General features: G+C 41.8%; 1 protein-coding gene and 1 long non-coding RNA gene across 2 annotated transcripts in view; one reads left to right on the top strand and one right to left on the bottom strand.

The window, feature by feature from the left end:
• Positions 1-538: 538 nt before the first annotated feature.
• Positions 539-3,273, bottom strand: LOC307038405. The gene is made up of 5 exons (XR_013807992.1): positions 2,209-3,273; positions 1,703-1,825; positions 1,501-1,615; positions 1,294-1,368; positions 539-998 (listed from the first exon to the last, which is right to left on the bottom strand). It is a non-coding gene; the product is annotated as an uncharacterized lncRNA (long non-coding RNA).
• Positions 3,274-11,697: 8,424 nt separating this feature from the next.
• The window catches only part of plekha6 (pleckstrin homology domain containing, family A member 6), an 87,102-nt gene continuing 83,570 nt past the window's right edge, over positions 11,698-15,229 (top strand). Inside the window, exon 1 of the mRNA XM_079680506.1 lies at positions 11,698-11,894. Within this exon, the coding sequence (XP_079536632.1) occupies positions 11,863-11,894 (32 nt within the window). The 5' untranslated portion in view covers positions 11,698-11,862. The remainder of the gene's footprint in view (positions 11,895-15,229) is intronic.

Raw genomic sequence — 15,229 nt, 5'->3', positions numbered from 1 at the left:
AGTGTGATATAGGCACAGATATAAGATCAATAATACACTTTATTTTAGGGCACCTTTCAAAACCTTCAATGTCACTTTAAAATAAAATAAAATATGAGTGTCATTACAACACAAAAATGTGTTGAGTAGGAAACCACAGAGGAAAATTACATTCAAAGGAGCAATTAAAGTGAGTGAAGCCAGTTTCAACACATTCTCTTTTAGGGTTGATTGAAAATAACACATTGTCTGACATTATCATATGTTATATCATTACTGTCATATAATTGCTTACTATTCGTGGTTATCAAGTATCAGACACTTAAACAACAGCGAAGGTTTTAAGAAATGGGACTATACTGACAAACAGGGGTGGACTGGGACAAAAATTCAGCCCTGGCATTTTCTGTCCAGACCAGCCCACTACATTATCAGCGGACACTACATAGAAGTCCACTAATCTTGCGGCATCTTCTCTCATGCATACTACAAAGGAGAGTCATATTCCTTGATAGCAGTTAACAAATGAAGCACTTAACTATGAACTCAAGGACTAAAATTGACAGCTATATCAATCAATCTTTATTCATTATAGTGTCAAATCACAACAGAAGTTATGTAATGACTAGGAGTGGGACGAGACTAACGGGAAGAACCCTTATGCTACCCTTTCAGTTTTTAGTCTGTGACTGTGAAAATCTTTTGGTGTAAGCCCAGTATTGGTTAAAACCAGACTCGGACAATAATAACAAAAAAATATCCTGACAAATAATCTAAATAGAAACATATTACGGACAGTAGCAGCATTAGAGCTGAAATTCACTCACTCATTATGAAACCATAAATAGAGAATTGAAAAAAAAATATATATATATATATAGCTATGTGAAAAGTGTAAGACATGGGTTACAGGTCTGAATAGATATGCATTCTGATATACGTGTATGTGCCCAAGTATGTATTGCTCTATACTTCCTCGTCCGCAGCCAGCCAGCTCCACTCCTCACCAAATTCGTGACCTGCAAGAAACAGCAAACATAACTTGTACTCAGTATCTGTGTACTGACAAATATAAGTAGCCATGTAGCCATATTGTGACGTAGTGACACTTAGTGAACAAATGTATCTGTCATGAAGGATGACTTAAGTCTCAAAAGAGCCCTAAGGCCTACCTCCATAACTGTTAATTGAACTTAAAAGATATGCAGATGTTTGAAATTAAAACCATCAATATGAAAATCTTCAGCCAGGAAATAGTCATAATCAAACCTTTTGTTTCAATCTGAGACAAAACAAGTTGCATAATAAACTCACAAAGTCAAGACGAAGCTCTCAGATATGATGGATGACTCAAGCATCATAGAAGAACTTCTAGCAGGTCAGGAAAACCTGTTTGACAGGAGATAATGGTAGCAGAGAATATAAAGAGACATTTATGAATTACCAATTGTCATTTTATAACACATATAGTATGTTTCTTCACACAAACCTTTAAACATACACATATTGCATTCCTCTCACCACATGAAATAAGCTCAGGAACCCAAAAGTGGCCCAGTGAATGATGGAGGAGACGAAGCAGGTCCTCAAAAGGGGACAGAGGGAAAACAACTTCTTAGGCTCTCGGGTGGTCAACCTAAAAGAGACATGGAAACATTATTAAGTCTCTCATCATCTCAAATCAAGTATGAATTCATATAACATTATAAGACACATGACATACTCAACAAATCATAGACTTCTCAGTAGCCAAAAAGTGGTGAAGTGGAGGAAGTAAGGGAGCAAATCCTTGAAAATGGACGGAGGGGGAACAACTCCTCAAGCTCTCACATGTCAAGTGGTCAACCTGAGAGGGAATTGGATACATTATTAAGTCTCTAATCATCACAAATTAAGTATGATTTCATAAAACATAAAAAATGATAAACTCACCATAGAGAGGAGACTCAACAGCCAAACTTTGGTGCAGTGAAGGTAGAGAGTGGACGCAGAGAGAGAGCAAGTCCTCGAACATGAACGGAGGGGGAACAACTCCTCAAGCTCTCACATGTCAAGTGGTCAACCTGAGAGGGAATTGGATACATTATTAAGTCTGAAAAATAAATAAAATGTTTTCCTCTGTCCTGCACCTAAAGTTGAAAACTTTTGGGATGTGCGTTTCTTTCAAAACTTTTTTAAAATGATGAAGTATGAATCTATACAACATTAAAAAATACATGATAAACTTACCAAATTCTAACAGTGGTCCCAAATGAGAGAACAAGTCCACATATAGAACAGAGGGAGAACGACTCATGTACACTAATTTAGTGTACATGATCACACCATTAAGGATCAACACATAAGCACAATACAACTTCTGAAAAGCATAATTAAAATGACAAATAATGAATTACTACATCCATAATGTGTGATAATAACAATAATATTAAATATTTCTCGCCTTATCAGTGGACCAGCTTTTTAAGCAGCTCACTCTTCTCTGCAAGTCTGTCTATCACAGAGTCAGAGTCCAAGGACATGAGGATGTCTTTCTCTGTGGACATCAACATAAATGCCTCCAATTTATCAGATGAGAGGGTGCTTCTGAGTCTGTTTTTAATAAACTTCAAAATTGAAAATGTGCACTCACAAGCCACCTGTGTGAGGGATAATGTAAGCAGGTATTTATAAGCAAGGCCTAGGGCAGGGTATGCATCTGTTAGCATGTTGAAATGGCGAAGTATCTGGTAGCAGCACAGAGGGCATTCTTTGCAGGAGCAACAGCTTATGGGAGTTATCTCAACCTCTTCTGCGTTGTCCTCCTCACCACCTGATCCATCTTCTACTGTTCTTGCTTTGTACTCTGCCAATGGGGATGCCTTCAGCCTGTTCCACTGGAGTGCAAAGCTTTTCAACTCGGCCTGCATATTTTCCTTGGTTGCCCTGCTGTCAAATCCTTGCAAGCACTTGCTTAAGTCTTGAAGGGCAGACTGGGGAAGAGCACTGCTGCAGAGCTGAGGGAAGTTTCTGGGATCCAGACATGCCAAGTCCGCATATAGATTGCCGTGTGTTAAAAAGCGCCTATGAATGGCTTCAATTGCTGTGTCCATGATCCGGTTATGCACATTCACCTCATAGGATTTTTCTGCATCATCCAGGGTCTCATCCTGAGCCATCTCTCCAGGCAAGACTTTCTTCAACCTCCTCCTCTTTTGTGGCAGTGTGGCCTCCACTTCAATTTCTGTGTCATCTCTCTCTTGGATTTCTGTGTTTGTCCAGTTGACAAATGTGTCTGCTGCTCTTTTTACAGATTCAAAATCTTTTCCCAAGCTTTTCAGCGTATCCTGTGTCGATGCCACTATTCTGTGAGCAGAGAGGATGTCCAATCCTGCCGTCTGAAGGTATTTAGACAATGGAGAGGTATGTTTAAATATGCGGAGGAAGATTTGAGCAGCCAAGATCGTCTCATACTTGAGCAATGACTCTGCATATCCTCTGGCCATGACAAGGATACATGGTTTCACTGTTGCCTGTTTTTGTATAGCTGATAATGTCAACAGCACATCAACGTACAGACCATCTTCCAGTTTTCCAAAGGAGCCAAACACCTTCTTCAGGGCCTCATGCTTGGCCCACCAGCGTGTCTCGCCAATAGGAGCAAGGCGTCTACGTCTCTTGTTTCGGCCTGACTCTTCCCACACATTCATCCTTTTATATGACTCTTTGATGAATACCGCAATGCCATTGAGGAGCGCAAACAGGGACCCACTCTCAATAAAAATCTGGGTTGTGTTTGCAAGCACCAGATTTAGTACATGTGCGTAGCACCATACATGGTGTATATGCCTACAATCTGACATTCCACTGATGAACAGACTGCTATCAGTTCTCTTACCGAATGCCATGCAGATGAAACAATACAGCATGTGACGCTCTGGACAGTACGTCAGCCACCTTCTACTGGTGCCGTCTCTGCTACAGAACACTTTCTGCACCACTGGTGGTGGTGGTGCAGTCTTTGGGCTGCCTGAATTGGTCTGGCTCTCTCCCTGAACTGACACATTTACACAGAAATTAAAGTTACACACAAATTATGAAATAGTTATCACCTCAGTAAACAATAAATGAATTGAAAGATTACAATAAATTCAATGGCAAATATTGCAAATTAATGTAATTATTTCCTATAGGTTTACTTGTATTTTGTGCTAAAATTCAAAGTATCTCATCTGTATTTACAATACAGCTTGATTCTGCATCTCTACTTACAGCTCGTTGGTCCATGTGAATGTTTACTGTTGCTATGGCAACAAGAAACCGCTAACGTTAGCAGCTCTTAGCTAGCCTAGCTAAATCATCTGAACAATAATAACCCATAATATCACAATTCGGCATATTTAAACAAAATCAACCACAACTACCAACATTCACAGCCCTTCAACTCTGGGCTAATATGTTGTCACAAGTAGGACTATGCAGTTAATTAGGTCACATCACATTCAATGTAAAAACGTTTTCTACTTTTTTTTTGGACATGTCTCAAAAATGTAGCCTAGCCAGCCCCAGGCTAACGTTACTTACGATGTATGCCTCCACTCGCTCGTCTCCCGGCGCAGCAGCACCTGCTGGGGCGGTGACCCCGGCACCAAATAGGTCCGTCAATTTAGAATATTTAGCAGCCTCCACCTCCAGAGAGTTCAGCTTTTTAAGTCACAGTTTTTCAGCGCCACCCGGGCGTTTCTTCCGCTTATCCATTTTCAGCTCAGCAGCAGCCCGTCCCGCGACTCCCGCCCATGCCATGAGGTCCCGCCCCACCTTGGTTTGTGTTGTGATTGACAGCACTGTCAGGCCTCTCTGAGCCTGTCAGCCCATGATTGATTGACAATGACAAACAATAGACCAATAATATGTGTCGATGCTGGCAACACACTGCTAGCCCTCTGTAGCCAATTGGCCGGCCCAATTGGAGGGAATTTAGAGAAAAAAAAGAAAAAACCATAGCGGACCGGCCCACATTGGGTCAACGGCCCACCGGGACAATGCCCGGTATGCCAGATGGCCAGTCCACCCCTGCTGACAAATGACATATTATCCTGTCATTGTCCGTTCTGTAGGAAGGAGGAACATAACAGTGTGGGACTACACTTAAAAACGGAAGTTTGTTCCAATACGAAGATTGTGACAGATCTGAAAAGTGTCCTTAAAACGAGCCCCCTCGCAATTGTATGCACATTATTTATTCAGCCGTTTGCCGTTTAATCTGATGGGAAATATATCATTCAAAAGAGAGAAAAAAGCTTATTAAACTAGACTAACGCTCAATACAGGCGATGACGTCACCTTTGCGCGTCCCCGCGAACAGGGCTTCAATCTACGGCAAGGCTTCAATCTACGGCATAACACCGGCCGTCAGCGAACCGATCCGGCTTTTCTGCGCGACTGTCACTCAAATGCGAGACATTGTCTCAATTTGTGGTACGCGGGACAAATTATAAAAATGCACACACACACACACACACACACACACACACGCACACACACACGCACACACACACGCACACACACAAGGTGCTGCCCCTCACACACACACGCTTCAAATCCAGTTGCATAAATGCTTGAGCTACGTTTTTATTATAATCACTGTGAAATCTGCCTATTATGTTTTCGTCATTATTACAACAAATACACACTTGCAACTGATAACACTGGCAATGATTTTATATTTATTAGACTATTTAAAAAAAATCATGCTTCAAATAAGTGGGAGTACGGCGTATCCCCGCATCCAACGCCCACTACACCATTGGTAAACACCAGGTTTACTAATCTACCCGCACAATGTGTCTCTGGTGTCGGAATGTCTCGCTATGTTCGTACATTCTTAAAAAACACCATTTAATTTCGGGTTAAAATTTGTTGGAACTGCGTTACTCAGCATTGTAACGGGTAATATATTACCCACATTTCATTACTTTGTTACAGCAAAAAGTAATATATTACTGTACACCCAACACTGTTTATCAGTGTACATTATAAAAAGTAGGGACGAAAGAACGCATCCTTGAGGCGAGCCCGTGGAAGTGATGACAGAGTCAGAGGGGCGTCCATTGACAGACACCTTCTGCTCTCTATTAGTTATAATCAGTGGCGGCCGGCCCATAGGGGCGCTAGGGGCGCCACCCCACCTCTCCCCACATACAAAAAAATATATTAAAAAAAATATTAAATTAAAAAAAGTTTTTAAAAAATATATATATTTAAAAAATATATATATTTTATATTTTTTATTTTTAATGAACAAGATAAATATCATACAATTGTTATCAGTAAAATGTATAATCTACAATAAAATCTTGTTTAAAATTGTGTTACGATGTCTAAAGTTACTGATAAGTCACATGTTTCCTGCCTGGCCTTGCCCTTGGCATTAGTTTATCATTACGGGGCGCTTCCCCCGAGCCAAACAGCAGCAACCAGCACGTTGCCAAAGTCTCAATCGTAAACTGTGTCGCCGAAACATAATTTCAGCCAATCAGCGCCGTCAAATATTTTGGTCTCGAGGGCGCTCACGTTGGCGCCCACGTTGCTTACGTGCGTTGACGTGAGTTGTTTTTTAGACTCTTGAGGAACTGGGGTAGTATCTATAGTAACGCAGTGTAGGCGGAGCCGTGACGTCATCTTCAATGAGCTCCCCAGAAAAACAACACAGCCGTTAGCTCTTAGCACTCAGAGCTCACAGCTCTTCATATCTGTTCAGAAACTAGACAAAAGTTAAACAAGTACAAACCACATACTGTCTGTGTCATGGCGAATACAGTCTCTGGTTTATTTATGTCTGTATAGGCCGTTGTTGTGAGTGTGGACGGTCGGAGCATTTACAACGTTAGCTTAGCCAAATCTCCATTAGAAAACACGCATTTTAAAAGTTTTTTCGCCTTCCGTCTGTCTGCAGACTTGTCAAAGCCTTAATTCATGGTTTTTACTATCCGGTATCAGTATGTTGTTACTTCGACATCATTTTGAAACGTGTATTACAATTAAATCATGGTCAAATATGTTCCACTTGTTGTAGTTGTAGCCCCCTTGACAGCGATTCTCTCTCTAGTTTAGCATACTCAGCCCGACTCAGCCTGGTTGTTCCTGGCCCTAGAACCACGATTTTATGGGGCCATTACATCACCAGAAGTCCCAATTTAAGGGGTCATTTCTCCCCCAAAAAAAATGTGTACTCACTATATCAACAGCCCCACCAAAAATATTTTCCACCAGCCACCACTGGTTACAACGTTTGAAATCCATAAAACAAGTTGATCGGGCAGTTTAAAATGACATAATAGGCTCTCTACCAGGAGATGCGGCTGCATTGTGTTAAATGCTGAAGAAAAGTCAGCAAACAAAAGCCTAGTATGGGCTTGTGGCTTTTCAAGGTGTTTGTGGAGGGTGTGCAGTATAAGAAGCTTTGCCTCCTCTACGCCTCTCCCTGCCTGACACGCAAATTCTAGTGGACCAAGTTCACCACCGACTACTGACATGACAAGGCCTTTAACCATTTTCTCAAAAATGTTCATTACCAATGACGTTAATGCCACCGGTCTGAAGTCGTTTAGGACTTTAGGATGAGGTTTCTTAGGGATGGGAATTACAGCTGAGGATTTCCACATATCAGGAATTTGGCTTTTCTCAAGTGACAATTGGAAGATATGCTGGAAAGCACCACAGAGTTCGCTTGCACAAGACTGGAGTGTACGCCCACAAATATGGTCTGGACCTGGGGCCTTCCTAATATGGACTCGTTTTAAGAGATTCTTAACATCATCCTGTTCAATGGCTATGTCTGAGATAGGGGAGAGAGACTCTCTAAGGGTTGAGGTGTTTATGGAGAAATAATTGTTCTCGAATCGAGAATAAAAAATATTAAAAGCATTGCCTCATTTGTTCCCTCAATGTTAATGGATTTCCTAGCCCTGTCATTGTTGTTACCCAGGGAGCTGGAGGGCATTGATTTGATTCCCCTCCAGGCTTCCCGAAGATCTCCACTGCTGTATTTGAGTTCCACCTTATCCCTATAAGCTATTTTAGCTTTTCTTATCTCATTTCTTAATTCTCTGTTAATTAATTTTTTGTCCTGACTGTTTCAAGTATAAAAGATACGTTTCTTTCTATTTATAACACTCTTTAGTTCCTTCGTGACTCACGGCTTATTATTAGGGAAGACGGTAATGTCTTTACAAGGAATGTTAGACTCCACACAAAATGTAGGATGAGACAGTTGACGTCAGTTCATTAAGATCAGAGCATGAGCTATAAAACACATCCCAATCCGTGCAGCCAAAACATGCCTGTAATGTGGCAATGCTTTCCTCTGTCCAACATTTCACAGTTTTTTATGTGCACACTTGTTTTCTGCAGATGGGTTTGTAGATCGGCACCAGAAGAACTCTCAGGTGGTATGACGCTCCAAAAGGGGGCATGATCAGGGACTTGAACGCACCAGGCACCGTGCCGTAACATAAGTCAATCGTGGATTTATTTAAAGTTGTAGGACATGTGACATACTGCTCGTATGTTTTTAAGATCTTATGTACCTGACAATGATTAAAATCTCCTAAAATAAATGTAGGAGCATCAGGGGAGAGGGACACCATTCTGTTAGTAACTTCCTCAATCAGCTGGGTGGCTGCTGAGGCGCTTGCCCGGGTGAATGTAAACAATAGTGAAAAACAGCTGGGGGAACTCTAGGCAAGTAGAAGGGGCGAAGCGAAATGGATAACAGTTCAAGATCCGGATGGTGATGTCATAACGATGTCTGTGATGTATTATGTCACAGACCCAGGGGGGGGGGGGGGGGGGGAGTTATCATGGATTCTCTACATTGCCTAATTCTGTGTACTGCGCTGTGGCGTACACTGTTATACTGTTATTGGTTTTCTTGTTGTCATAGTGATGGAGGCATGGTCAGCAGGGTCACTGATGTATTGATCAGGCTGGTAGATGTTTTCACAATGAGTTAAGCTGCCATTGTGGATCAACAGGCTCACTGACTGTATCAGTTTTCACAAATATTGAAATACACATACATCCCTATGACAAAAATCAGGTGCAGTACCATTGTAAAACCTTGACCAAAAATTCTAACGCAACCCTAACCTCTGGCTGTGGGAATATGTTGAATGGCTAATGTAGAGAGAATCCAAGTAGAAAACCACACACATTTAGTTGAAATCAGATGTAATGCTCAGTTCAAGACCATCCAATGTATTGTTTATAGATCATTGAAGAGCTTCATAAAACGTGGAACAGAGCTTCACATACTGTGGCTCAGCTCTGGACTGCAGCCAGCTCTCTGAGGCTCTGTGCCACACAATCAGGACACACACATGCTCAGCAGCTCTCACCTCAGCACTGGGCTTTGCAAGTGACAACACTAACAACTAGGGTTGGGTACCGAGAACCGGTTCCGGTTCGGAACCGGTTCCAACATTTCGATTCCAACGGCATCATTTAGAAATGTGAATTTCGGTTCCGCTTTTCGATGCCTGAGGAGATGTTTCTCGCCGCTCTCCGTAGGCTACTGTATGACTGCGGCGGGGCGGGAAATGTAGCGTTGTACCTACACTTCCTACAGCGTAACCTGAGATCAGGGCCGGCCTGTCGCAATGGCGTTATAGATGTTCGCCTACGGCGCCAGATCTGTGGAAAAATGGTTTTGACCGTTGGTGCTCATCCTAATCTTTGGCCTTGATGTAACAACATTCATAATTAAGTAAATGTAACACCCTTTTCATCCCGGTTACACTTTTCATTTGCCCTGTACGATGGGCGCTGTAAGTGATGAAAATGGGGGATGTTGGCTTATCAGGCGCCCGCAGCTCACAGCCAAAGTGCGAGTGAGCGTGGGAGCGAGCGAGGGAGAGAGAGAGGATGCACCGGTACCAGCGCTGTTGTTATTAGCATCTGGTGCTAGCTGCTCTAACGGAAGAAGAAGATGTTTCTACAATGATGTGGAGGGAGAGTCCTCTCCAGTCAGACTGAGAAGCTGATAACTACAGCTCAGTGAGGTAAAGGATTCTGAGTGTTTAGATAGTTAACTTTAGTCTAAGTTATCTCAGTGGGTCTCAAATGTTTTGATCACAATTTATGTAAACACATATTTTCAAGGCACTCCTTTATAATTATTGGGATAAAACAGGTTTGAAATCATTCCAATGTATACTATAGGACAGTAACCAAAAATATCGTTTAAAACTGGAGGGATAAAAAAATATGCATAAATAAAATAGTAAAATAAGATATGAATGAACAACAAAAATAAAATACGTTACATGTATTTGTTATTGGCTATGGTAGGTTATTGGTTATGTTCACTTACTTATTTAATTATTAAAATGTAAACCGATCTTTTTCAAATGGTTGTTTAGAGTTGTACCCCCAAGATCTAGTCTCTAGTAATTCTGCTTAAAGTGCACCAGATTGAAGCATTTTACTTTAAAATGTTCAAACATTTCTTCCCGGTATGCCTGAGAAGGCAAATATGCTTGGGGGGGGGGGGGGGGTTCCTTTAAAAGTTGGACTGTTGCACTGTTGTAGCTTCAGTGGTTCTCAGATTACAGTTACATATCTGTGAATATTACTGTAAACTAACCTGTGTAAAAGTTTCTCGAATACATTTTTTGGTGGAAGAAGCATGTATCATTTTTTTGCCCTGCCCCTCAAAGAATCGGAATTGAGAACCGTTAAGAACCGGAATCGAAAAGTAGAATCGGAATCGGAATCAGAATCATGGAAATTCAAACGATACCCAACCCTACTCACAACTGGTTAATGTTATGATGCACAATGTACAGTTGCCATAGGTTTTGTATAGTGCTGGTGACCATGAACAATAGGTGTCCCAGAATGGACAGCAGGAAACATGGTTATATGTTCTAGTTTAGTTAAAGCAACACACATACTGTGACAGCCTCTGTAGGTGCAGCGCATGGTAACTAAGCAGCAGAGCAGGATCCTCAGGTTCATGTTGACAGGAGGCATGGTAATATATGAGTCCTGCTGAGCGCTGGGCCCAGCTTTTAATGCTGACCTCAGCAAATGCATGTGACTCAGCCCATATTTTAGCTATTTGGTATATTGTGTGTTGAAGAGGGGATAGTTGTGCAACAGACCCCAGAAGAACAAAGTCAAAATATATATATATTTGGTCTTTGGCCACATCAGATGTTTATTACCACCCTTTTATTTTATTTTATTTTTATTGTTGCTTTTATTAATGCTATCGTGTTCTGTAACGTTTTTATACTGTTCATGCTCACTGCTTGTAGCACTTCGGGATTTGAAGTCAAATATGAAATGCTTTTTAAATTAAACCCATTATTATTATTATTATTATTATTATTATTATTATGTTTCTACCACTGTACACCAATAAAGCATGGAGCGAAAGGGAGAGAGAGAGAGAGAGAGGTGGACAGCAAATTAGATAAAGAGAGAGAGAGAGACTTAAATAAAGATAGAGCATATATCTCCCAGACTGAGGGGACTGAATAAGCTGAGTGTTGCAATTCTCAACCGGAAGGCATGTGTGTGTGTGTGTGTGTGTGTGTGTGTGTGTGTGTGTGTGTGTGTGTGTGTGTGTGTGTGTGTGTGTGTGTGTGTGTGTGTGTGTGTGTGTGTGTGTGTGTGTGTGTGTGAGTGTGAGAGAGAGGAGGGGATTAAGAGAGAGAGGAGGAGGGTGAAACAGGTGGGGAGAGAGAGGCATGCAGTCTAAAGGAGAGAGGAGAGGACAGCGACAATCGTCTTCCTTCCCCTCTCCATCGGCCCCCTCTCTGCTCCTCGCTCCATCTCCCCTCCACCCGTCCGTCCTAGCGTCCCGTCTCTGTCGGTACATGCCTTATCCGGAGGAGGATGCTGAAGTTCCGTGTGGACAAGAGAGCCAGGTAGGTAACGGACGAGGAAGGGACTGAAACACAGGGCTGGAGTTAGGAGAAGACGACGTAGACAGGGGAGGAGGAGGGAAGGATGACGGAGGAGTGGACAGTCAGGAGCTTTGAGGTCAGAGAGTACTGCAATGCAGTGCCAGGCAGGAAACCATACGCTGTTATACTGTATAGAGTACTGTGTGTGTGTGTGTGTGTGTGTGTGTGTGTGTGTGTGTGTGTGTGTGTGTGTGTGTGTGTGTGTGTGTGTGTGTGTGTGTGTGTGTGTGTGTGTGTGTGTGTGTGTGTGTGAACCATGTGACAGTGTGGTGGTGTATGTGTGGTGCAGTGCTCTGTTTATGCCTGAGTGTCACGGGTCACACACATTCAATGTGTCAGATTACGTTGATGCAGTAATGGTGAAATAGATCAAATTAACCAGGTCTGAAAATATGTATCATACATGTTGGTTATTCAGCAAGATGTCAAGATCACATGATCCAGTAGGTCAGCTAAGGGTAACTGGTCTTGTGTAGCTAAAAACTGTATCTTGATAGAATGAATTCTATTCTATTTGGTCTGGATTGGTTCAATCATCAAGGCCCGCCACCATCTTTCCTGCCTTATGCCTGGCAGGAGTTATTTGACAATCTGGTTAAAGTGATAGACAGATGAGAGAATAACCATATTTGATAACATGAATAACTATCACTGACTAGCCTATATCAATCAGCAAAGTATATTGTTTAGTTCATTCTGATTCTAATCTGGCTCTTTCAGGTTTTTTTACTGGCATTAATTCCCTCCAAACATGATTTATAATGCTGACGAAACAGGTGTCACTACAGTGCAGACACCAAAGCAGTAAGTGGCAGAGAAAGGATGATTTCATTTTTAACTTATGCTGAGGTTTAAACTTGAAAATTAATTTGATCAATTTACCCCCAGATGGCTCAATTCCGACCTTGACTTGGATCAACTTACCCCTAGATGGGGCAAGTTAAGCCACAAGACCACTTTTTCTTAGAAGATATATTTTCATGGTCCCTTGTGTGGCTCGGATCAGACACCATACTGATAGGTGGACCTCCTGGACTCTGCCGAGGTGCCTTTGAGCAAGGCACCGGACCCCACTGAACGCAGCACATGACAGATGTTCAGAAGAAGCTTTCGTTCAGCTCACTTCGATAACCAACCATATCACTGCAGCCCCTCAGAAAGGAGTGTTCTGAAGCATAGACATGCTGTTTCTACCTCTGTTCATGTTTACACTGAATTATTCATGAATATAAATGTATTGAGTTATCTGATAGTGATTGCTTCTAATGAGTGCCTTGAATATGAAATGTATTCTTTGACAGAACAGAACAGCCCCCACACCCGGTGGAAGAGAGCTACATGGGAAACATGTTCCTTTGAGTGACTGAGTTTGATTAGAGGACACCTGGGAACCGCTTCAGTTGAACAGCCAAACTAGCTGTGCAGTCGGCAATGGAAAGTCTAATTATTATAAGCAGACTCAAATTTTTATTTTCCTAAACCCAACCGAGTACTTTTGTGAGATAAACCTCACCAAGTGCTTTTGTTGCATATAAAACCAAAAACTAAGCAAACCGTATTTGGAAGTTTATTTTGAAAAGACTATATACATGTGCAGCATAGCAGAGCCTAAAAGGTGATGATGGTTCTGTCAGGGATCTAACAGCCTGTTTATCTCTAGCACAGGGTCTACCATTTCTTTGCTGGGGTGGCCAACCTGGGGCACAGAACTGTAAAATGACAGACCAGATCCAGACAGGGGCGTTGCTTGGATCTTGGAACATCGGGGGCTTAGCCCAACCCGCCACTTGTACATTCAAAAATATATACTGTATATATCAAGAGTATCCAATAATATGATGTGTGAACATGTTTTATGTGGACGATTCAAATCAAATCATGTTTTATATATAGAGCACATTTAAAAACGTTTTTTGGTCGAGCCAAAGTGCTGTACATTTAATAAAAACACTTAGCAAAACAGAAGACAATAATCCTGACAATAGTGCTGAAGCACCCCCCAGGATTGCCAAAGCACCCCCTAAGCACCCCCAATAAATGTATTTTTTATTTTTTTTCAAAAATTATTATTATTATCTTTATTAAAATAAATTAGAAAAATTATTGATTACATCAATGCAAATGTGAGACAAACACATTTTTTACCAAAAACATAAAGCCAACACAGCTGATATGATTAGGCCAATGGCCAGCACCCATTCGATTTTTGACCTAACCATAGGCTAAATTACTTTGTGACACTTGAGTGACTTCCTGTTAGCCAGAGCGCCAAATTATTTGCTAACAGCAAAGTGAAAAATTTATCGTTTTTTAGTTCTTAAACGTCCACGTGTGGACACTCAATCAAAACCACCTGAAAGCGAGAGGGATTCTGCACATAATAGCCTAGCCTTGTGAGTACAAGTAAGTAGCTAACTTCTGGGTCTCTGTGTTTCATTCAAGCTCTGCTCTGTGTGTGTTTGGCACGAGCCATTTTGTGCGCGTGCGTGCGCGAGCGAGAGAGAGAGAGAGCTCGCCTGGCGCACCTGTGGGTATCTACCAAGCCCCCAGGAAGTGCGCCGGACTCAGATGAAAATATTCGTGCTGGCCAAACGGCGGTACTACACTTCCGTTTGGTTGCCAGGCCCGGATTTATTTTTTCCCAGTGACTTACATGGGGAAAGAGTGGTCTGTAAATCGTTGGATAATTTTTTAAAAACTAAATAAACTACCCAGTATGAACACTCAAGTTGTAATAATGTGCTAATAACGTTATTCTGAGAGTTATTTCCCTCTGCATTATGAACGCGCATCTAACCCACGGGACCGCGCCGCCCGGCACGTTCATGTTAAGCGTCCCGACCAATCAGAGGACACTGTTCTCACAGGGAGGGTGGGGGCTGGAGCTATTGGAGCTACAACGAGCTGTTAAAGGCAGAGAGTGAAATTCAGTGAGTACGTAGTTTACAGAGATGCTGTTTGAGAAACCAATGTGAGTTGCGTTTATCTTTACCCATGGATGCACAATAAGAAGGGACCCATATCGTCTTACTGCCATCCCAAGGAGCTGTAATAATGGATATATTGCACATGTTTGCTGTAATTCATTATCATACTACATGGGCTGTATGATTAAATCTTGTACCGTAAATGTTGTATTAAATAAAGTTAATATTACCGACATTAGATTAACGTCCCTGTAGCTTCTTATAGCGTATTGCACTATATAGGCCTACAGTGCAATCATTCTTTCATGATAAATGAAGCTCTGTTGCTTGGATATCACTAGATCCTGTTACAGCGTAATATAAGTAAAT

The sequence above is a fragment of the Notothenia rossii genome (genome assembly GCF_949606895.1).
Source record: "Notothenia rossii genome assembly, chromosome: 5".
NCBI lineage: Eukaryota > Metazoa > Chordata > Actinopteri > Perciformes > Nototheniidae > Notothenia > Notothenia rossii.
The sequence above is the reverse complement of the archived record's forward strand: the minus strand, read 5'-3'. Positions and strand labels throughout refer to the sequence as shown.